The sequence below is a fragment of the Scophthalmus maximus genome, chromosome 17 (assembly GCF_022379125.1).
Source record: "Scophthalmus maximus strain ysfricsl-2021 chromosome 17, ASM2237912v1, whole genome shotgun sequence".
NCBI lineage: Eukaryota > Metazoa > Chordata > Actinopteri > Pleuronectiformes > Scophthalmidae > Scophthalmus > Scophthalmus maximus.
In genome coordinates, this window is record NC_061531.1 from 3,561,995 (window position 1) to 3,585,760 (window position 23,766).

The 23,766-nt window shown below is 43.9% G+C and overlaps 3 protein-coding genes across 7 annotated transcripts in view; 1 reads left to right on the forward strand and 2 right to left on the reverse strand.

The window, feature by feature from the left end:
• tanc2a (tetratricopeptide repeat, ankyrin repeat and coiled-coil containing 2a) overlaps nt 1-4,685 on the forward strand; it is a 46,060-nt gene extending 41,375 nt beyond the window's left edge. For all 4 annotated transcript variants that reach the window (XM_035615211.2, XM_035615212.2, XM_035615210.2 and 1 more), the window contains one exon: nt 422-4,685. In XM_035615211.2, coding sequence (XP_035471104.2) covers nt 422-2,300 — 1,879 coding nt within the window. In that variant the 3' untranslated portion in view covers nt 2,301-4,685. The remainder of the gene's footprint in view (nt 1-421) is intronic.
• A 178-nt stretch (nt 4,686-4,863) lies between these two features.
• Nucleotides 4,864-9,667, reverse strand: LOC118288751 (homeodomain-interacting protein kinase 1-like). 2 transcript variants are annotated; one of them, XM_035615214.2, is made up of 11 exons: nt 9,518-9,667; nt 8,572-8,788; nt 8,271-8,459; nt 7,126-7,307; nt 6,879-7,002; nt 6,653-6,772; nt 6,498-6,572; nt 6,223-6,404; nt 5,908-6,141; nt 5,576-5,775; nt 4,864-5,472 (listed from the first exon to the last, which is right to left on the reverse strand). In XM_035615214.2, the coding sequence occupies exons 2-11, from the start codon at nt 8,764-8,766 to the stop codon at nt 5,336-5,338; spliced, it is 1,638 nt and encodes a 545-aa protein (XP_035471107.1). In that variant the 5' UTR covers nt 8,767-8,788; nt 9,518-9,667; the 3' UTR covers nt 4,864-5,335. The 2 variants fall into 2 exon arrangements, with proteins under 2 accessions (XP_035471107.1, XP_035471109.1); XM_035615216.2 differs by having other exon boundaries at nt 9,399-9,532.
• Nucleotides 9,668-12,626: 2,959 nt separating this feature from the next.
• On the reverse strand, nt 12,627-21,851 carry LOC118289285 (transmembrane ascorbate-dependent reductase CYB561). Its single transcript, XM_035616184.2, has 6 exons — nt 21,764-21,851; nt 19,487-19,694; nt 15,081-15,179; nt 14,779-14,882; nt 13,988-14,145; nt 12,627-13,788 (listed from the first exon to the last, which is right to left on the reverse strand). The coding sequence occupies exons 2-6, from the start codon at nt 19,689-19,691 to the stop codon at nt 13,596-13,598; spliced, it is 759 nt and encodes a 252-aa protein (XP_035472077.1). The 5' UTR covers nt 19,692-19,694; nt 21,764-21,851; the 3' UTR covers nt 12,627-13,595.
• Between the last annotated feature and the right edge of the window lie 1,915 nt (nt 21,852-23,766).

Consider the following 23,766-nt stretch of genomic DNA (forward strand, 5'->3'; position numbering starts at 1 on the left):
TGAGTCCATATCTTTCCTCTCCTCCCTGGTGTCACCTCTAAGGTAGTGTCAGGTCAAGTAAGACCTGCGGTCTTGACCCTTGGCAACCAATCAGAATTGACAACCCTTAATAACCTGTACTGTACTGCACAAGGTATGGACTCGTAGATGCAGCTTGTGGTCAGATCAAGCAGAATTTAAGTCTGGGTCTAGTTAGTCTTTTAATTCAACACTTCTTGATTCAACACTTCAGTTAACAATTTGGTAGAAGGACTCTGGGACTGAAGATTGAGTTGGGATCAGAAGTTCTTTCAGAAACATGATGACTCCTTTCATTACTTTTTGTTATCAAGAGCTGCGACCACAAGTTTGAACTCCTCATCTTCTGAACTGACAAGTGCAGCTCTCTCTCTCTCTCTGCTTCTACTCTGTCACCATGCAGACAATTCCATGCAGCCCTGGAGGACCTGATTGAGGCCAGCCACCTGTGTCCATCTAACCGGGAGATCCAGCGTTTGCTGTCCCGGGTCAAGGAAGAGTGTCGGCAGGTTGCTCAACAACAAGAGTCTCCCCCTCCCTCATCACACCATATTTATCTACAGAATATGTCCATCAACGAGGCCAGGTGCAGAGATTCCGGATGTCTGCAGGTGCACGACAAGGAAGGGCTTACCGAGGAAGAGGAGGAAGAAGAGAAGGAAGAGGAGTGTTACAGGCAAGGAGATCCTGCTCCACACTCCTCCCCCTTCCACCCTCCACCTGTGGTTCAGGCTCTTGACACCCACTGCCGGCCTGGGGTGCCATCGTCCTCCTCCCTCTCCCCGACACACATGTATCATCGCAGTCCCATCCACTCCCCTTCTTCCTCCTCACCCTGTCATTCTGCTCCTCCTCCTTCATCTTCCTATCACCATTTCAGCCCTCCTTCCTCCCCAATGCAGCATCAAGCTAACCCAATGTCAGAAGGTTTCCCTGCAGTGTCCGGAACTGGAGGTCTGCACCACTATCCACAGTCCGTCTCAGCCCACCACCACTCAGACCAGAAACAGGGAGTGCAGCAGCAGCAGCACCACTATCTGTCTGATCAGAGATCCTTCCCAAAGCAGAACCCTGTCCAAGGCCAATGGCTTCAACAAGCCAAAGCCCAGGTTGTTAGAGCCAGTCAGCCTAGTTCCTCATCCCACAGCATGGTTTTGGGAGGTTCAGCTTACTCACAGTTTGCCAATCTACCCCAAGAACTGGCTGAACTGGGAGAAGGAATTTGCTCCAGTCACCTAAATGTCAGGCCTAGTATGCAGGTCCAGGCTGGTCTGAATTCTGGAGCCTCATATCCACTCGATGATGTGGATGTTGACTTGGTTTGCCAGTCCAGAGCTGCATCAGGTTTTGGGAGAGGAGCGGGAGGGGAGAGGGCGGGGATAAGCCGATTTGCCCAGGCCCCTCAGTTCAGCCGGAACCAATCCAAAGCAGCATACTACCCCATGGAAGTTACAGAAGCTACAATGGCACCCCCTGATAGCCTCCCATCATTGCATGATTATCAATACCACAACCAGGGTGGGCTGCGGCATCCGCTTAGTGCCCATCCAACCTCCTCAACCAGGCCTCTCAACCAGAGTGTCAGTGTCTGTTTCCCCACCAGCAGCGGCAGCCTCGCGGGTGGTCAGCCAGCTCATCATGGATCGGGCTTCAGGACATCAGCCTCCACCCAGCACATGGATTTCCCCTCAGATCTGGCTTCTGTGGCAGGGGTCACTGGCTACCATGATGATCTCTTTCTGATCTCCTCTCCCCAGGCTGAAATATGCATGGTAGGAGGTGGGACTTATCCTGGAGAGGCAGGCCGGTCGTCTAGGAGCACTCCTTTCATGGGTGTTATTGACAAGACAGTGAGGGTGCACCAGCAGTATGAGCAAAAAGTTCCCTCTAGTTCCTCGTCCTGTCTCAGCCCCTCCCGCTCCTGGGCTGTGTCTTCAGTGGACACGGTGGTCACCACACCTGGAAAAACCCCTGCCAGTAAAGGAGGCTTCAGTCAACTGCAGCCATCCTCCATTGCCTACCACAACCGTAGCAACAACAACGCCCACAATGGTCACCTCCTCCACGACAACCAGCTCAACTACTACGAGGTGCTGCCCGGCAGCGTTGTCCAGAGTGAGGGCTCGGTGCAGGTTGCCAGTCACAATCCCTCTTACCTGGACGGGAAGCTGGCCCGCACACTGCCAGTGATTCACAGCTGCTCAGACAGACCACCTGAGAGAAAGACAGGACCCACCTCTCCTGTCAAACCAAAAAGACCCTTTGTTGAGTCCAATGTATAGACAAAAAGTTGAAATGTTAAGTCAGACACAAGGGAGGAGGGTTAATGGGGTCAGTGTACATGTATATACCAAGATTCATCGAGAGGATGGAATATTTAAGGCTGGGCTCTGCTTGACACGCATAAAGTAGTTTGGTGTATAGTTCATTCAACGTGTTGTTGGAAAGATTGGGGAAATAATGAACACAAAAAAGACAGGAAGAATCCCTCCTTCCTTCCCAGGTCTCCGGCTTAGAGAACATTTCAAAACGAATGTCTCCGGATGATTGCGACAGTCAGACAGAAGAGACTCACCAGTTTGACTGCTGTTGACGCCTTTTAATGAAAATATCCATCTCAATTTTGAAGCGCTTAATGACACAGTGACTGGAAACCTGGATACTTCCAGGTTCTATACCTTGTGCCAGGCCGATGCTGGTCAGTGATCCCGGCCCTAAGCCATAGTTTGAGAAACTAGGATGATGCTGTCATTGAATGAGCACTGACTTACTGTTTATAAAGCAAAAGTAAGTGATATTTATCTTTTTTTAAGTTATGTCTGTGTTAACCTGTATAAATATTGTTTTTTTGGAGGATTTTTTCGCTCAAAACATTGAAATGTTTCTCAGCAGAGAAAACAAACAAATAAGAGCAACATTAAAGTGCAGTTTTGCTTAGTTTAAGAACTATCCCTGCTTATGTACAATTACATTACTTTACGATGAAAACCCTTAAACAATGCCTTTTAAGATTTTTGGATGTTATTACTTCAGGTCTGTTTTTTAATTTTTGGTTTTATCATGAAGACTTTTTGTATTCCGTGGCCACACAGATCCCAACTGACATACAGTACCAGGGCCTTTTCCACTCGTTGCCATGGAAACGTAGCGCTGACATGTCCCATGAGGTGCTCATTTGCTCCTCCTACTGTCGGTAATTCAGAAAAAAAGCATTATGGCAAATTGGCCTTTTACTGAAGCCCTTCGCTAAACAGTGACTTGTCACAGCTTAGCAATGGAGGCACGGTACGGCCCGTCGAGGTCTGGTTTTCTCTGTACGTGTTGAAAGCGCTGTGCACGGAGCTGTCATGAAATCAATCTTCTGCATTTAAAATCTGTTGATGTCTCTTTGTTGTAAGCCTTTATAATAAAAAAAAGAATAGCACGAGAGCAAGAAAGTAAGGAATGACGATGATGTGCAATGTCCTGATTTGCTTTAGCGTTAGCTGCTATCTAGCTAGCTGGTCTACAAACTACAGCAATAAGCGAGTATTGCTTTTAAAGACGAGGATCATTTGCTGACTATATTAGTCTATTGGGCCGTTGAATATGTTAAAAAAAAAGGAATAAAAAAAAACCACTTCCCCCTATTAGCTGGTCCTGGATGCTATCAGAGTTTAGGCTATCACTTCTTCTACTCCATATTGTATTTCATGAAGCTCCAGTCAAACTTGCCAGCTGAGGTCGCATTATTTGCCAGATTTCATAATTTTTGTCCGCGCTCCTGTAACGCTAAAAATGAACACGTGGTTTGAAAGACAAAAAAAATGAACAGTCAAAAGCTAATTAGCTAAGCTAAGCATCACGGAGTAACAGTATGATGTTATTTTTTTTTGTTGCCGTCGTGTTCAAATATGTTTAACAGTAACGGCTGTCATTTCACGTGGCGGAAGAAACAGTTGACGGCTGAAACTAAAAAAGCTCGATTGAGTTCACCTCCGTCTGAAAGCTCGACAGGAACAGGAGGAGGGACCACGATGAAATCAGAAATGGGACCAAACTTAAATTGTTTTTATTTTTATGGTATTTTATGCACACAAATGCGTTTTTATTTGTTGTTGTTTTTTTGTGTACATTGCTTTTAATGTTTCTAATGAATCCGCAATTTGGTGTCAGAGTTGCTGGTGCTGTAACCCGTGACCTTTAACCTCTCTCGTCAGTCTCTCCGGCCACTGCCCCTTTCTCTCTTAGTGCTCAGGAGTCTCCAGCCGTGACGAGATGTTGTACTACTCAATCGCGCTGGTTCACGGGGCATTTTCACAGTCTTGACCGCTGGAGAACGTCTGCGGTTCTTGACAGTTGGATTCCATGAAGGACATTATTAGCAATTCGATCGGACGTCCGAGACTATCCTCGGCGTTGCCGCCATCCCTCGATGAGCCGCGGCGACAGATGTGAAGTCTGTCGATAAATCAGTGTGTTGTGTCGTATATACGTAGGGTTTAACCCCCGGACTTTAGGGGGCCCCAGGTTTTAAACGCCATGTTGGAGCGGAGCGGGGGTTCAGTGGGGTCCCCGGAAGTGGGGTTACGTGTCTGCTTTTTCACTGTGTGTAAGATAGGTTGATATTTAAAAAACCCAGGATTGTTACACCCATACCTGCGTCAATAATAAACATTTAAAATGTGTTACTTTCTTTATTTTTATCAGTCAGCATTACGACGAGGAATGAAGCGGAGTGAAAGGAGGATGTGTGAGTGTATCCCTTGGTGATGGGAGGGGGGGGTTAGAATAAGTGAGTGGGACTCGACACACAATGACCGATGACTAACGCTGGTGAAAAAAAAAATCGAATACAGCATTACATTCCCATTCAATCAAATCAATTTAATGGGATTTAAAAAGTCACGCCGCTCCCCCCGCGCCCTGCACTGGGCCCCGGGTGGCGGCTCGAATCGGATTCAGGCCACCGGTACTCGCCTACTGTGCTGCGAATGGCTCGGGCCCGTCCTACATCCAGAACACGGTCACCCCAGCCCGTCCACTGCGCTCTGCCACCGCCCATTGACACCAGGACGGCAGAAACTCGCCTGTTCCGACTGCACCTCACTCCTTGAATCATTACAACAACAACAACAACAACAACAACAAATCTAAAAAGGAGCACTTTTTTAAGGCTGCTTTTGCCTGTTTTATAAATGTTTATTTATTTACTCATAATTCTTGCACACGTGAAAAAGCCGAATGAAGAGTAAAAATGAACGGAATTGAACGAGTAAAAGCAAACAATGAAAAGTGAGTTGGATAGGGGAAAAAAAGAAGCCTCTGCTGGGTCAGTTCACGCGTCTCTCTCCAGCCCCCGGCTCCTCCTCTTCTCCACAAAGCCCGAAGCCTCGTCGTCGGGCCTCCTCCTCCTCCCGAGGTGGCCGACTTGGGTCCAGCGGGACCGTGCCAATTTGGAGTCTTTTAATATGACTGCGTTGGAGAAAGACAAGCTGTTTGTTCACCGAGCTCATGCTGGTTCCAGGACCTCATCATGCGCGATTGACTCATTGCATGATATTCAAGTTCGACTTACTTTTGGCGCTGCGTGCCATCGCTTTTTCGAGGTTGATCTTTGCCCTCGTCGACTTGTCGTCCGAAGTGGTGCTCGGGTCGGCGCCCGCCCTCTTTTGTTTGTGCTGCCGAGACGCTGCCGGCCTCGCCCGGCCTCCCGCCTCGGCTGACATGGCAGCCAGGCGTTCACTCCTCCTCCCCTTGGCCCGGGACGTGTCCGGGCTATGATGTCGATCAGAACAATTGTTTCAATCTCTTGGAATCTTAGAGGTCATTCTGCAAAGAGCAACCGTTCCCAATACGTGGAACTTGTATGTGAAGTAATCGCGACATGGAGATGTTTCGAACCCTTACTTTGTGTCGGCCTCAGTATCCCATTGTCTCTTCTTTCGCTGACCCGTGTCCTTGCTGATGGTGCTGCTCAGGCAGGAGAGACGGTCCACGGCGCTGCGCCGGTCGGAGATGCTGCGGTCGGCATCGATGTCGGACGCCTCATCTGTCGGGCTCGTGCGCAGCGTCGCCGGCTCTTCCGCATTATCGGAGCGCCGACCCCGACAGGAGTTCGCCTGCCCCGCGCGCGATGGCACGCTGGAAGACAACCGATACCACATAGCTGAACGACTTCATCGGCATCTGTGTCTACGTCGGCCTGTGTGAGCGCGCACTTACTGAGGGCCGCTGCCGAACGTGTCCGCGGAATGGCCCATGGTGACAAACGGGTGCTGGAGAATTTCGCTCGCCGTGATTCTCTCCGCGGGATCGGTTTTCAGCATCTGCGTGACCAGGTGGACGAAGGTCTTCCTGTCAAACGCCTCGGCGCCAGCGCCTCCTCCGGACGTTCCGTAAGACGCCTTGTCGCGACAGAACAGAACGGTGAGAAGATCTGAAAATCGCGGGTTTGAGCTACAGAAACTGATGTTGTTTGTCTGGAAGAGCTGTCCCACCATCTGAAGATCACTCAGCTCGTTGATGGTGAGTGGGCTGTAGCGGTCGGCAAACAATCGCGTCTCAAATTTTGACTAAGAGAGGAAAGGAGTTCGTTAGCCCGGTTGCTCCCAATGCAGTGAGTGGCGCACGGCAAAGGCCAAAGTAACGTCACCTTTAATATCCACTGGCGGGGCTGCAGGTATGGCGTTTCGCTGAAAAACACCGCTGTCCACATTCCATCTCTGAGCAAATGGGCCGGCGGCATATTTACGACGGAGACAATGTGTCTCATCTGTGAACAGAAGACAAACGTTGTGAGCAAATACCCGCACAGAGACGTCAAGGCCGAAATTGACCTGTTTGTTGCGCGTTGAAGTGAAACGCTGTGGGCCACTGACCATGTCGTGGTTATTAGAGCCAGGGAAAAGTGGGTCCCCCAACAGCATTTCAGCAGCAATGCAGCCCAGAGACCAGATATCGATGGCCCGGTTGATGCGCGCCCCCAGCAGGACCTCAGGGGCTCTTGGAGGAAGAAGAGGAGACGCACCAACATACTACTGAGCTCATACAGAAATGTTGACGTTTATTAAACATATGACGGCTTGGTGAGACGTGAGCTAGACAGATGTGCTGTCGGTGACTCACCTGTACCACATGGACTGCAGCGCTGAGCCCCGACAGCTCTCAGGATCGACAAAGGCCAATCCGAAGTCGATGACCTTGACTCGCAGAGGCTTCTGCAAGCGGTCCACCAGCATGATGTTTTCAGGTTTTAGATCGGCGTGAACGATCCCAACCTTCTCCAGGAAGAGTGCGGCCGTGGCCAGCTGAAACGAAGACATCGCCAGCGGGTCAGACCGACTGTATATTTCCAACATTGATATTTCATCCTGGAAATGAAAACGACCTCCGTCCCGACGAGCGATTTCAGCTCCGCATGTAAAATGATCTCCGTTCACACTAACACACCTGAAAACACGTGATGATTCACGCACACTGGTCATGTGTAAAACAGGAATCAGACTAAAGAGAGGCCCGCAGCCTTAATTTCAATAACAGATGTTTGCCGATGGATGTTTTGCCAGAATGAGAATACAGCGATAACAAATCTGTCATTCTGCACACAACTGCAAAAAAAACATGTTACAAGTTTGGTCAAATGATCCAAACTTGTACAGTGGAACGTACGAACAGCGTTGGCCAGTGATAGTACACACGAAAGATGATGACTGGAGGTTTGACAAAAACTGTAATGTGTAGTGTTTTGGAGATTTCAGCAGACAATGTAATTCATGTTACAACTTAAAGGTGACATATAATGCTCATATTCAGGTTCATGCTTTTAATGTGGGCTACCACTTGAATAGTTTTACATGCTCTAATGTTCAGAAAAGGCATCAGTGTTCTCATGCTGTCCGTTCCTGCAGCTCCTCTTTTCACCCTCTGTCTAAAACTCCTGGATTTCTGTTAGCCCCTCCCCCCGATAAACCCCAGTCTGCTCTGATTGGCCAGCTGGCCCTGTCTGTTGTGATTGGTCAACCGATTTCAAAACGTGCGGGAAATGTTGGCCCCTTTACCAGAACAGTGGAGACTCTCAGATTGCAGGCCGGGTTCCCCCAAAAGAGTCCAACTGGGACATCACAGTGGGAGAGACATCTGAGCCAGTTGTTCAGAGGCAGGCTGTAGGGATTAGCCAGCTCACAAATAAAAACAGGGCGGCGTTTTTCACAAATACGCACATTGCATAATATGTCACCTTTAAAGTTTCACACAAATAAAAAGAAAAAAACCTGCTGCACGATGGGGCAGATCTCCTCCAGTTCCAGAGGGGCAAACAGGCTCTTCGTGAACGCGTACAAGCTCAAGTCCAGTTTCTCGAACTCCAGACAGTAATGTCCATTAAAGATGAAGGAGTCCATAAAAGCGATGATATTCCACCTGTTCAAGTTGTACTCGTTCATCTTTCGGTGGATGGTCACCTGCAATCAAAGGACATGTCAGAGGGAGAGAGGGATCTGATGTCAACGCGACGTGTTTGTGAATCATTACAGTTGGGGTCAAATGTTGACAGGGGGGAAAATTGCGTTGCACCTCCTCCTTTGCGTCCTCGTTGCATTTCTGGTATCGGAACATTTTTACAGCCACCATTTGATTGGTCTCCATTTTCAAGCACTCGGTGACCACGGCGAAGCTGCCGCTGCCCAGGGACCTCTGCACCATGTAGTCCGAGGTGCCGGAGGAGATGACGTCGCCGATGGGGATGGCCAAACTTTGCATTTCGGCCATGGTGAACGCTGATACCTCACACCTGAGAGCAGAAGGGAAGGACTTAAGACACACAAAGTCACATACAGCGTGGCCTCCCACCGGTACACATCGGGGCCCCGATCAATCAATCAATCATCTGAAATCCACCAAAACACCAAGGACACAACCAAATAAAGCTTAATCTCACACCTGTTAATTTGACCCTGATATTCATCGTAGATTTATTGTAAATATTATTATTTATTTATTTTTATTTTTTATTTTTTTTTTTTTTTATTTTATTTTATTTAATTTTTATTTTATTTTATTTTATTTTATTTTATTTTATTTTATTTTATTTTATTTTATTTTATATTCTTTTTCTAATTCTGTGTATATACGTTGACTGCTACATGCACCTTAATACCACCACCAAAAATTCCTCGCATGTAACCTGATACCTACCTGGCAATAAAACTGATTCTGATTCTGATTCTGATTGAATTACTAAAATTGACTCTTGAATTATTCCTATACAGTAGATTAACATGATAAACATTAGCAAAGATGATCTAAACTGTGAACTAGTAAAAATACACACCAAAAACTATTGATAACTAACAATATATCTGTGCTCAGTATATTGTGTCTGCGTTCACGTCGGTTCTCACCATCACGTCTAAAGGACAATCTGCTGTGAATTAGCTGTGAAATCGGTGGAGTTGAATACTGATTGTCTGTAAGCCGGTCTTCAAGAGGAGACTTATGTGATCAAGAGTAAGCAATTTACCAGGTCAACCTGATGCCAGTGATGGTTTGTACTGAAGGGCTGTGACAAGGTTTCTCCAGGCGAACACGCCGACATTCGAGGACAAACTGACTGAAATGCTGATTGACTGTGATCTACGAACTTTGATGTTCATGCTGCTGCAACATTCCATCGCGATGACATCGTTCTGACCGTTGACATGGCATCATAATATTACGGGAATGAAGCTTCATTTGATGAGAATGAGGTCTTAATATTTCAAGGAAAGCACGTTTTATTATAATGAAGTCGCCATTGAGAAAAATGGCATAATATTGCAAGAATGCAGCCGTAATTAACTTAAGGAAAAAGGCAAAGGGGCATCATATTGATAGACACTGTTTCTTGCACCAACTTTTCAAAGTCTGATACTTGTGGCAATGTGCAACTGATGTGCCATCAGTATCTTATTTGTGAAACCTATACTTGAGTATAACTTCTCAAGGTGCCCCACATTCCTTGTTTTTTCTGTGTGTGTGTGTGTGTGTGTGTAGCAGTGGGCGCGACTAGATAGTATTACGTTTTTATTACTATTTATCGTCTCACACACAGTCTCCTTGTGTTGTTCCGAGCAGCAGTGACAGAATAAGAAGAGTGAAACACTGTCCCCGGCTCTGTCGGGAATCAAATCATCTTTATTGAATTCAAATGACGCCCTGACATTAATTATAACTCTCCCTCCGTTTATCAGAAACTGTTTAAAGTGAAAATTCCATTCATATTCAAATCGACATTTTTGATCATTGGCCATAATGTCGTAACCATCCAAGGTCGACACGAGCTATGAGCTTGTGAGACGATGATATGTACACCCGTAAAAGCCACAAGTCCGTAAGATCAACCTTGTTGTTGCATATCTGATTTGTTGGAAGTCGTTGGAAAGTCATTCGTAATGGTTTAAGGGATGAAAAGTTCCTTCACTCTTAAAATAATTATGTAATAATTATGTCTTGTACCTTTGCCTTTTTTCCGTTTTGCAATGATTATTTTTTTTTTAAATAAAATGTTTAAATACATTTTGTGGTTTATTGGCTTGGTTCCAGGCTTAAAACTCTTTACATAAGGATTTTATGAAACATTAATGGAGTGGGAAATTGATTTTCCTTTTGTCTGGCCTGTGTGAGCTCAATATCTGCTGCGCTTTATTATTTGTCATATTAACTCTAAACACTTTTGTCCAAGACAAGGATCCTGTAGAATGATGACTCTGGTTTTCCAGTCATCTAATTGGTCAGTAGTTGAACTGGAGACTGGGTTTGATCTCTTATCTGGAACTTAGCCTGCTGTTCAGCATAGGTTACCGTGGTGATTTACCCAGAGTTAAACCTGAAGTGACGTCCATAACCGCAAATCCTGCTTTCATAGTACAGGCCTCTGGAGCCTGCCTCAGCCGAGTTGGAGATTTTTCTATGTCTATCTCATGAAATAAAAATCACACCTACTTCATTTTTGACCAGGGTGAAGTCATTTTCATATCTGACATTCGTCAGTTTTCGCGGCTGTTATCTTCATTAGAGCGTCTAAGCCTCGATCTGTCTCAGTTTTGGGATATGCTGCAGAGTTCATTTAGGAAGATGTTTCAAAGATTTGATCAAATCAAAATGACCAAAGACGACGACGCAGTGGAGAGCGCAAGGCATTGAATGTCTGCCTAGTGCGCATGTCATTATAGAAGTCAGCATTAAAAAATATATTTAAAAGTGAAAAGTTTTCTTTTTCAATATCTCACTCATTTATGAATTTATTGATATCAAACCACCTCTTGTGTGTCTGTGACATCCTCTCACAACTTTCACAGCTGTTAGTTTGTGAAAAAGGCCTTAGCAAAGCCCTTAGCATCCATATTGATGAGCATTTTGCTTTAATATGCATATTTCAGGGTTATCTTTTTCAATAGCGCACTCATTTATGAATTTATTGACACCAAACCACTTCTCATGTGTCTTTGACATTATTATTCTGAAGGTACATTCAAATAAAGCAATTAGCTGCGTGAAAATGCTTTAGGCACCACACAACACCTCGACTTTAACATCCAGAATTACAGTAAAAAACATTCAGCCATTTCACAAACACTGGTTTGTTTATTTCAGCTTGTCTCAGTGAAATTCTAAATTCCTATTGCAACATTGAAATATCAAGAAATACACGAGGACAAACAACACCCACTATTGGAAACGGGCCAGTTTTCTGTAAAAGCTTTGCATTAGGCACTGGGGCTGATTCCTGAATTCAAGTCAAAAAGCCAAAAAACCCGTTGCTACACTTAAAGTTTGCTTAAACACATTCAAGGCTATGAATTTAACATCTTTAGGTAAATGTTTAACAAGTATCCAAACTCTATACAACTGAATACACACTGAACAGATTTTTTTTTTTCCCCATTATTATTAGTCAATTTAAATACAAACAGTTTAATAGTGGACATGGACATTTTGTTAATACAGCATGTATTGTGGACAAGCTGTGGTGGTGACTTGGCTTCCCTCAACTTGGACCCGGGACAAGTAGAGACCACACTGGATAATATATATATATATATATATATAGCAGCAGAACATGTGCAATGTGATTAAATTGTATCTAGCACATTGAAATAGCAGGTGGAGGCGACTAAATTTGGTACACTGAGCTCCCTCGCTCAAGACGATTACAATTATAAGCTCAAACTATTGATCGGATATGAATGGAAATTAAAGTGAGTACAGACACACGTATGATGCTGACATGGCGCCGAGCTCCCAACAGAAATAACATTCATGAACGGCGGCTTACATGACCTGCCGCCGTGATCAACGCCTGTCCTTTCATACCTAGAGAGTGGCAGTCAGCAGCAGCAAAAAATTAGAGCGCTTCATCCAGTCCTAATGATACAGCAAGAGGAAGGATGAGAGATTTGATAACAGATTCGCTGCCATCGGGACATAAGGAATGTGTGTATTTTGCCAATGCAGGTTTTTTACGCCTTGGGAGTCACTCCCACTGGTGAGACCGGATCATTTTTCACTGTCGCACACTTTGTAAAACTAGCATGCTGAGGTGGCCAAAACACAAAAGAGTACAGTAAAGACAGGATCAGAATTTTTATTTGTAAGTTTATATAGATCCAATTAAAAAATGGCTAGATCAACCCTGCCTATCAGGGAATCTATAGCGCCAGCATCGGGTCAGGAGGGAGGACTACATTGCCAGAGTGGTGGGAGATGGATGCTCTGCCTCCCGAGCTGATCGCTCCGGTGTATCAGGTTCTGGACTGGGGTTGACCCTTTTCGTCGGTCCCCATTCTGGGTAGGGTTTGGTTCTTTTTTGAAGTGTAACTCAATTTTCTCCCAGTGCCCAGTGGGCAGAGAGATTGACCGTGGCCACTGGCTGCATTCGTCTGGGGAGCGGTCAGAGATTGGTGAAAAATAAAGCGACAGGTCTAGTTGGGGCCTCGCGTTGGTCAAGTGTCATGGGCTGGGTTTGGCCCTCGGTTTTTATGACGGGGCAGTGCAAAACTGTAGCGTTGTCACTCCAGGACAAATGGTTCCTGCGCTGATTGGGATGTACTATGAGCATTTGCATTAGTAAGTTACGCTTTACTCGCAACGCTGCTGGAGCTACACCGCGAGTGACGTCTGCCCCTTCACAAATGCATCCGCGCGTCGAGACCAAAGCGGCTACCGTATGGTGACGCCACGCGAACGCGACACGAACTGGGATCGGTCAGTTCGGGCGGCTCGCGCCTGCTACACTTTACGAGGCTTTTTCTTCCACTTATCCAAATAAAAGAAATCAATCATTTTGGCGGGGCGCTGACTCATCGGTTCAGTAATCTGAGATTAGATGGGGCTAGGTTGTTGAGATAAGTGGAGAAAAAGACAATCATCAAATCTCCCTGTCCATTATCTTCATTGACTTCCCAGAACATGTACTTTTGGACATTTATATTTTCTGATCACGGTCAGGGCAATTGGTGTTGAGACTTATGACTTTGTATTAACAGCACAGCTGCCCAGTCTGAAGGCAGGACGCAGTCCGTGTCCACGTGAAGCAGAGGCGTCAGAGGTCAGGCGAGAGGTCAGGGCGTGGTGGGTGACCCCCCCTCTGTTAGAGTCTTGAAGTGGACAGACAGTGACTCCTCCTCTGGGTTGGGTGGGCGTCTGTACTCTTCCTTGGTGACCAGGTAGCCCAGCAGCACGCCAAAACACACCAGCATGATCCCCAAGACGTTGGCCAGCACGCCTTCCGGGGCAAACTGGGAGTACGTTGGCCTGGGCCCAAAGAGACAGAGACAGATTCAGGAGACACAGGGAGAGACGGACATACAAGACAGATAAAAACATAAAAACATGGATGAGATGGGAAAAGCTAACATACAGATCATAAGACAGTAAATCTGTTTACAGTGGGTAGGGCAGAGCGAGATTGTGGACCTAGAATTTCATCACACAGGCGGAGAGACACACATACATGATGCTGAAGAGGAGTTTCTCCGTGATGCCGAGCAGGCTGCTTCCTATGGCCATAACCAGCAGAACCAGACCACAGAACATGTGGATTGGGAGGTACATGGCTCGTAACCAGGACGACGCGACCGGAAGCAGGAAGAACATCAAACCCATCACCCACTAGGAGAAACGGGGGGTTTCGAACAAAATAGTGTCACTGTTTTAATCCCATTCATGATTGAGTTATACAATCAGCGGGCACTTTATCAGGAACATTTGTCGACCTGCTTATTCATGCAGTTAACCAATCAGCCAATGACCATTCGGCTTTTTCTGAAACTGCTGATCTCAAAACGGTCTCTAGACATTACTTTCAATGTTGCCAGAATTAAAGACCACCCAGTGAGCCTCAGTTCTGCGGATAAGAGACGTCTTGTTCATAAGAGAGGTCAGAGGGGAGTGACCAGGCTGCTTACAGCGGACAGAAAGGCTGCTGTAACTCAGACAACCACTGTTTCCGACTTCTGAACCACGAGGTGGAGGGTCTAGAACAGCAGAAGACCACTTCAGGTTCCTCGCCTGAAGGCTGCAGTGGACACTGATGAGCGGTCTGATGACTCTGTTTTTCTGCTGAGGCTGCAGATGTTAGGGGCCACAATTTGGCATTGTGTGTGTGTGTGTGCTTGGGCGTGTGCGTGGGCGTGTGTGTGTGTGTGTGTGTGTGTGTGTGTGTGTGGGCGCGCGCGTGTGTGTGTGTGTGTGTGTGTGTGTGTGTGTGTGTGTGTGTGTGTGTGTGTGTGTGTGTGTGTGTACCTGCAAGCAGAACAGGACTAAGGTGATCATACCACACCAGCTGTGCAGAGAGTACATGTCTGGAATCTTTGCTGCTCTGTGGAAATCAAAAACAGCGACAACACCTGCACACACACACACACACACACACACACACACACACACACACAGAAGGTTACAAACAGGCATAGAGAAAAGCTAAATAAAAGACTAAAATAATTTAGTTCTCATCTCCATTTTTCTAACTCTCTCTCACACACACAGACACACACTCAGGGGTAAAAAAGTCTTTGCTTTCAGACATGTGCATGTCTGTTTCTCACCTATGATGCTCAGGATGAGAGCGAGCAGGTGAATGATGCCGTGAAGCATCTTCACGTTTCTCTTCGGCTCGTTACGAAACACTCTGTATACGAGGATGGCTGGAGAGAGGGAGGGACAGAGAGAGAGGGGCGTTATAATTTGAAGTGGAGTGAAATATTCTTTCATTGATAGTTCCTCCTCAGAAAACGCATACTGACTGCACTGAGTTTGTGAACACCGTGTGCAATGAAAAAACGATTAATTAAACAACTAAAAATCGAATAATTCATCCTTGAAATGGGACAAATGAGGTGAAAACATGCCAGAACCTGTAATACAAATCAATATTTAAAAAATAATATTTGTTTCTATATTTTTAAGACAAAATATGGATAAAGCTAAATAAGTGCAAAAGAGGTTGCATACAGTCTATATACATTATATACAGTCAATGGATATACATTCATAGACTGTATATGAAAAAGGACGTAGTCAGCGTGTCTGTAAAATGAATTCAATGCGGAAGTGCCTGAAGCCTGTTTTCTCTGGAATCACCAGCAGAGGGCGACTCCACTGGTTGCAAAAGGTAGTCAGTTTTTATTTCTGTGTTTCTATTTCTATGTCAATTTCAGTTTCTATGTTTGTGTAATCTATTCACAAACCAATGGATGCCGTCATGGTGGGTTGACACTTGGGCTAATCACACAATAACCAGTCCAAGTCTTATAGCCAGACTAATAAATACATCTCACCTTTTAAATAAATACTACTAAATATACTAATATTATAGAAAATATCAGGTCAGTGAGTCAAAACTTTAAGTTAAGATGAAATAATATAATGTTCCACAACATTATGCACAAATGCACTTACTGTATTTCAACTCACTAATAGTGAAAGGAAACGTATTTTCTTTCAAGAAATCAGAAGTCAATGAATAAATAGAAATCTTTTATTAGACTGAAAATGGTGAACATTCTAGCAAGACATTTTAGCATCTTACACATTTTTACCCATCACTTACTCATTGCCATCATCCCCAGTCCCCTTCTAATGTCCAGTTCACTTTTAATTAAAAATCAAATTATGAAATTTAAAAATATATGTATATAACAATGTCTATAACTTAGATACCTTCTATAACAATGAGTAAGAGACACTTTTGAGTAGTACAGAAGTTGAAGTTGTCCAACAGGCCTACAGAGAGCATATCAATTGCAAATTGTGTGCCTTCTTTAGGCCACCAGAGCCAGCAGCTTTGTACCATTTTCACTAAGTAGCTAAGTTCACATGTTTTTTTTTCAAAGTATAATTCGCTGTTTACAGAGTGATCAAGAAGGATACAGAAAGCGGATGTGGTGGTGAATGTATCCACCTGAGGCCACAACAGCAGATATCACAGTGAATCAGCATTGAGGGAAGCGTGTGTCTCTCAGTGAAGACCCCTGCCTCCAGGGTATTTCCATCTCTCGTTTGCCGTCCTTCCCAGTCCCCTTCTAATGTCCAGCTGACCTTTGCTTTTATTGCTCTAATGTAATCTAGTGCTGTAACAGACAGCTGCCCTGTTGAACCAGTTGAACTAATGTGGTTACTCTTATTAGCCAAAGTACCCAGGGCTGCAGGCACAAAACAAAAGAGGAGAAGGACAGCTACATCTCACTTTGTCTATATTTCAGACGTCGTCGGGATTTGCTGCAGTGTGAGCGGGCAGCGTGAATGTATACTGGACATCTTGGGCAGCAACATTTTTTTAATATTATTGTGATGAAAACTGGGACAATTTGGTTGTGTTTGTTGACAGCTCTTAGTGTTTTACAGATATTTGTCATTTCTAAGGATACTCACGCTCGATGTGTTCCCTTACTTTAGGCTGCGTTCCAAATTATTTCCCTCGGCCCATTTCTAAGCTCCCATTCATTTTCACAGTTCTTGAAAAAGTGGTGCAAAGTCAATTCCCATCTGTATTGGACGATAACATTTTTTGATAAGTTCCAGTCTTGTTTTCTGCAAGCAACAGGTTACAAATGATTTACTGATGAGATCTGACACTGGTGATTGCTCTCTTTCACTGTGGCTCAGTGCAGGCTTTGACACTGTCGATATTAACATCCTTCTAGATCATAAACTATAGATTAAATGACTGTATTGGCAAACCCACTTTCTTATCTGCCCTTAAATACTTTAAGTCATATCTAAATAGAGAATTTTCTGATGATATTGGTGTGTGGGGTACCACGGGGTTCTAGTCTTGGTCCAATTTAGTTTTTTCCTTTATACACTTCCATTGGGAAAAATGATCAGTCATTTTAATGGATCTTCATATCACTGCTACGCAGATGATACTCAAATTTACTTACCAGATAATGTTATTCATCTGAAGAGTTTAATGGAGTGTGTAACGGCTAATGAGAAATGGATGTCTTGTAAATTTGTGCAGCAAAAATTAGAAATGCAGTATAGTATAATTCAGAAATTCAGAAGTAATAATCTCTGGCCCTGACCAGCAGGGAAACAACAACAATTTATTGGTCCGCTGGCAAGCAACTTTAAATCCACAGCCAGAAACCTTGGTATTGCATTTGATTAACAACTAAAATATGAAGCTCAACAACCGTATTAAATCCTGTTGCTTTCATCGACAAAATATCACCAAAATCAAATCAGCTCCGTGTTTTCCTGACCTTGATAAGCTAATTTACCTTTTTGTCTTTTCACGCTTGGACTACTGCAGTGCACTATTTACATGTATCAGTAAATCCTTATAGTGCCTGTGCAGAATTAGTACAGAATTCTGCTGCTTGCATTTTACCCAAACCCGTGGGACAAACTACACGGGTGTCCCCCAATTATTGTCTACAGTCAATGGCTGCCAGTTAAATTTAAGATTGATTTTAAGATAATTTTATATTTTATTAACTTTTAAAGATCAGCATGGTCTGGCCCCCATATATATAACTCTAGCTCTTAACTCCATATGCTCTATGCAAGCAATAACCTATCTTCTAATCAACACTTTCTTGTGCACTTATTTTGCTTTGTCCATCTTTTCTATTCAAAATGTAGAAGAAGAAAAAAATATTAAAATGTCCTATTACCGTTTCTGGCATAAATGGTTTGTGATGAAAGCAGTATTACATGGGCACTTAAGACTGTTCCGTTAATAAAAGAGTTTAATCTAAGCATTCTACTGTAAAATAGCTGAATGTACCACTTGTTAGATACGCTGCTCAGTAAATTGCTGACTGGAGTTTTTTCGTGTCTGCGTTATAGTTCCCTGATGGACCTCTCACTGTCAAAGCTTCACTGGAAATGTCACCAAATATGAACTGGCACGTCAAGGGATCACAACCATTTTCCTTTCTGTGCAAGTCTGATTTTCTGGGTGGGGCTGATGGCTGTCTGGGTAGTGTTTGCTTAATGCATCAGGTCAGCAACACAGAGCTACACAAAACACACACTAACAGGCTGACGTAGCGTCCAGCATTTGCTGCCATGCTTCCTATTTCACCCAGAATATTATCTAAAAATGACTTATCGTGACCAGGACTACAAGGTTGATGTAAGACCATCAAGGATTTACTGAAGATATTAGTGGTGTCTGAAATGGAATAATTGACGGAGTGGATGTTGATTCAGGAAGACGGAAACCGTGGATGTCTCAAGCAGAAGTATTTATTATAAGAGCTCAATATTGAGGAGACTTCCGGTTTGCTACACAGATCAACAGGTTCACAGTGTTCGGCGTCCCAACATAGTCTGCCCATCCCCGGTCTCTGTAGTGTATTCAGCTTTGAGTAATGTTGTAGTCTCCCCGCGACTATGACACCTCGAGAGAGAGACTTCAGCTGCTCAATGATTGTTTCGGCTAACCATAGATAAGATGACCTTGCTTGGTGACTGAGAAGACTCATCTTAAGAGTGATGCCAGGTATAAACCGTCCGTTTGTGTGTTCTTCTGGTTGCAGTTTGAGGTAAAAGGAGAAGTGAATGTGCTGGTTTGCTACAGTTCAGCTTAGTTGAACGTAGTTTTACTGCAACCCCCTTTTTTTCACTCCAGAGAAGGCAACCAAGTACAGTTGGTTGGTTGTTCCACACTTTGGTCTAAAGTGAACTATCCAGTAGATAGATTTTAATGATATTTTGGTACAGACAATTCATGGTACAGAGGTTAGGAATCATTAAAACTTTGGTTATTCTCTGACTTTTCAAGCAGAACCATAAACGTGCCAAGACTTATCCAGAAAAAACGCTAATGATGAAGACCCCACTCAAGGCTTACAATTTGTTTGTGTCAGTGCTGACAAGCAAAACGGAGCCGGCTGACCGAAAATGCATTTGATAAAAACAGCCCACTTAAGTTTTTCAGTAAATCAGCGCTACCATGGCTTAGAAATCCCGACCTGCTCAGTCTTGCGCGTGGACTCACCGTCACCATGCAGGAAGACCAGCCCCAGCACCATGCACAGAGGGTGCAGGTTGAACTCCTGCGCTGAGCCATCCCAGGCGAAGCCCCCGCGGTAGTGACCCATCCACACACCGGTCAGCACCACCGACGCCAGACCGAGCACCTGCGACGCGCCCACCAGCCACGCAAACACAGAGCGACCAGAACATGGAACAGAATCCTCCATGATCTGAGAGAGAGAGGGAGAGAGGAACGGAAAGAGTAATGAGTACAACTGATGCCTGTAGGCTGTATCATTTGTTGAACTGAATTCAATTAGAAGGCTGAGATAGAGAAATATAGATATGGTGAGTGGGTACTTTCATCCCTTCTGTACGGAAGAGTATTAGGGCCAGGGATAAGAAGAAGAAAAATGAAAAAAAATATTTTTTATTAATGAGGGGGAACATTTTTTTTTATTTGTTTAACATTTCAACAATAAAGTCGAAATGTCGAGAATAAAGTCCAAATGTCAAGATTAAAGTCGAAATAGCCCTCAACGGCCATGTTGTGGTACCAGTTCAGCTAACTGTCACACATCCACGTCAACTAAGGTCAGCGAAGCTACGCTAGCTTGGGTAAACTGCACACCTCTCATTCATTAACGGTTGTTTGCAATTGACCGTTATATCGCGTCAGGACACACGCTGAGGTTCGTGTGCAAACACCCGTTGTCATCGCATCCTTTCTTCCAGATTCAGCCTGTCGACAATAATATCGCAACTTTACAACTTGGTGAGCAGCTAGCGTTAGCTCAGCAAACTGGCTAACAAAACATCAACATCCGTTTGTTTGGTGCTGCTGAAATGTGCTTCCGGGTCACAATTTATGACTTTATTCTCGACCTTTCAACTTTATTCCTCGACATTTCAACTATATTCCTCGACATTTCAACTATATTCTCGACATTTGACTTTATTCTCGACATTTTGCTTCATTCTCAAAATGTAAAAAAAAAATATATATATATATCCTCCCCCTCCTTTTTTCCTTTATGACTGGCTCTAATACTCTTCTGTACTTCTTTTGTGTTGAAGACAAGTTTGATTCATTTCCGTGTCAATTGGTCTCTGGCCATGCTGAAGCTAAAAAGGCTAATGGATATCTAAAGCCACAACCGCAGGAAAGCTAAGGAAGGTGATTAGTTTCTACTGTCAGTAGATGGTAGCTGCTTAGGTTGGCCAGCAAGTGACCCCATGACATGACAGAAAATTCAAACGGATTTGAAGCTTTCATACACAAACCCATAACAACAACAAAAAAGTTAACATTTCTGAGATACTCAGTCAAATCCAGCTGCAATTACTGTACATGACGGCTCCTTTAACCTACTGCACAACTGCTCCATGCACTTCTTTAATGCCTTTTCATCTCTATATTCACACGCAGCTTTTTATCTATTTTTATTATGCTTGAAGACTTCATTACACCATATTAGTGGAATCATTATTGTAGATGCATTAACATATAAGGAGCATTTTAATATCGGTACTGCCTAAGCTGGAGCTATTTTTGTGAATTATATTCATTTTACTGGACAATTTCTTATATTTTATAATTTGATCAAAAATTTGAAATTTTAAAAGTAACCAGTAAATAGTGTAGCGAGAAGTGCGCTATACTGGAATTGAGTGAAATGTAAGTATAATCCACCACTTAGCCTTCATGGTTGCTTACAATATGAACTTTACACTGGCGGATTGATAAATACAGTGTGAAATGGCTGAATTTGAAAAAAAATCTAATAAACAATTGGAAATGTTACCCAGTTAATTTCACAATAAAAGACCGCTGGGCAGCACAGTGCTCCTTCAGAATAAAACGCGCCTCTTTTACTCACTCGCTTCTCTTTTTTCCCCCAAACGATGAACCCGTTCACTGACTCGTTAAGGAAGACGTAGCAGGAAGTGCGGCCACACTATCGCAGCTGAAAGCCATTATTATAACCGCACCGAAGTTAATTATCACTCCCGTCGTCAGCACTCACTCACACACACACACACACACACACACACCGTGATGTGGCCACCCTGCCACGACTGGACAGTAAAATGACTACTGTAAGAACGGAGCGCCTTAGAGGCAGATGCCACCTGTTACCTGGCTCCGTGTTCGGACCTGACCGTGACTCTACACTCTGAGGACAAAGACACCTAACTTGTGCTCCGATGATGATGATGATGATGACAGTAACATTAAAAACACAGTAATTATTTAGTGCGCATGGTGGGGAAATGAGATGGAATAGAAAAGACTTACTGCGCTGTGGGCTCCGCTCTGCCGAAGAAGTCCTGGAGTCTAGACTCGATCCGCCTTCTTCCTCCCTCTGGCTGAGTGTGTGTGCGTGTGAGTGTGTGCGTGTGTGTGAGTGTGTGTGTGTTTTGGATACCCTTCTGAACAAGCCCAACCCATGTGGCAGAGGAGAAAAAACCCGAAACAACTAAACTACAACAACCACCATCATCATCGTCATGATTATTATTATGACAATGATTGTTGTTGTCATTATTATTTAGCCCCCACTTGTGTTGCTACACTTCATTTAATATAATAATAATAATATTCTCGCAGCAAAATAGATGATGATAATAATAATAATAAGACGAAGAAGAAGAAGAAGAAGAAGAACTCTATGATAATAGTTATCCAACGATAAACAGGAATTGAATTGAAATGAAGCAGAGTCGTGGTGTGGGCTAACGTCACAATAACATGATAATATCAAGGGAGGGGGGAAGTGCTGCATAGATTGATGACTAACAGCTCCAGTTTAAAGGTTTGTTGCCTTGACAACAGTGGAGAAAGGGGGGGGGGGGGGGGGGGGGGGTGTTTGGGGAGGTGGGTGGCCAGGGGAGGAGAGGAGATGTGAAGAGATAAAGGAGGAGGAGAAGGAGGATTGCGGTGCCTGTCGGTGAATCATGGCTGCTCATTAGAAGAGAGGCAGGCAACGTGGAGCAGTTAGCACCTGAGTTAATGCACCTTCAGTATAACACTCATACCATTATCATATCTACAGTACAGAACCGCTGCCGGAACTACCACTGCTTCTGCTGCTGCCACTAGTAGGTGACCGGTGAGGTATACGTGTGAGTTTGGAGGCAGAAGCAGCCCCATGTTGTTATCTCATTACGGGGTCAGCCCTATGTTCCCACAGGCCAATGTTCCCACATTTCTAAGACATTTTCAAAATTAGGGTTAGGGTTAGGGCTACTGGATAATAGGTTGGGTGTAATTGGCTACCAAATTGGGAGAAAGGGGGATAAAATCTGATACAAATTTATGAAAAAGGAAATGTGGGAACATAGGGCCTAATTTTGAAAAAAATCTTAGAAATAAGGGAACATAGGGCTGCGGGAACACAATTATGGACAATATATTCAATTTCTGTGAATATATTCTTCAAAATAATATTACACACTTTAAGCTTTAAGTGAATTAAATTTAGGGCTGCTGTGGCCACTAGAAGGCCCCCAAGAGCACTTGAAATGTCCCACAAGAAAGCTTAATAAGAAATGTTTTCTATATATATATATATATTATGTCAAGTTAATCAATTCCTGCTGCTGTGGGTGTGTAAATGATCAAGCATTGAAAATAGTATTGACAGCACCAAGGGGCCCTCCAAATCAAATCTTGCTCAGGGCCTCATGACCGGTTGGGCCGTCCCCAATTGAATCTGCAGCCTCCAGGCTTTTTTTTTTTTTTTTAACGTTGTGCACAGATCATGCAGTCAGCACCTTAATTTATTATTTAGCCTAAATGTATCCATAACTGACTATCGGCTGTTACACTTTCAAGCTGTTAGACACATTTGAACAAATTCAAAGTGAGATTTGTAGCCTAACTGACGACTATTTCCCTTAAAGCAAATCTTCAAACTCAGTTTCTTCTGGATAATTCAAAACCAAAACGTTGGCTCATCAGCAGAATCGTTCATGGGAGTTCTGGGTTTATTTAAGTGGCAAGCTGCTACAGTATTCTCATAGTATTTACAGAGGAGGCATCAGTTGCACATGAACAGTATAACACCTAAGACTAATGCAGCCTTTTTGATTTAGTAAGTGAAATTCATGGTGCAATATTGTGCAAATTCAACACCACATCCATAAAAGGATATTTTGAGCATTCTATAAAAAAAATTGAGAAGCTATATATTAATATGTGAATATCAGTATATCAATATCATCAATACACTGGAACAATAAACTGCTAATAAAGACTAAAACTGAATATTAGTCCAAGGGGTATCTGAGGTAAGTAAA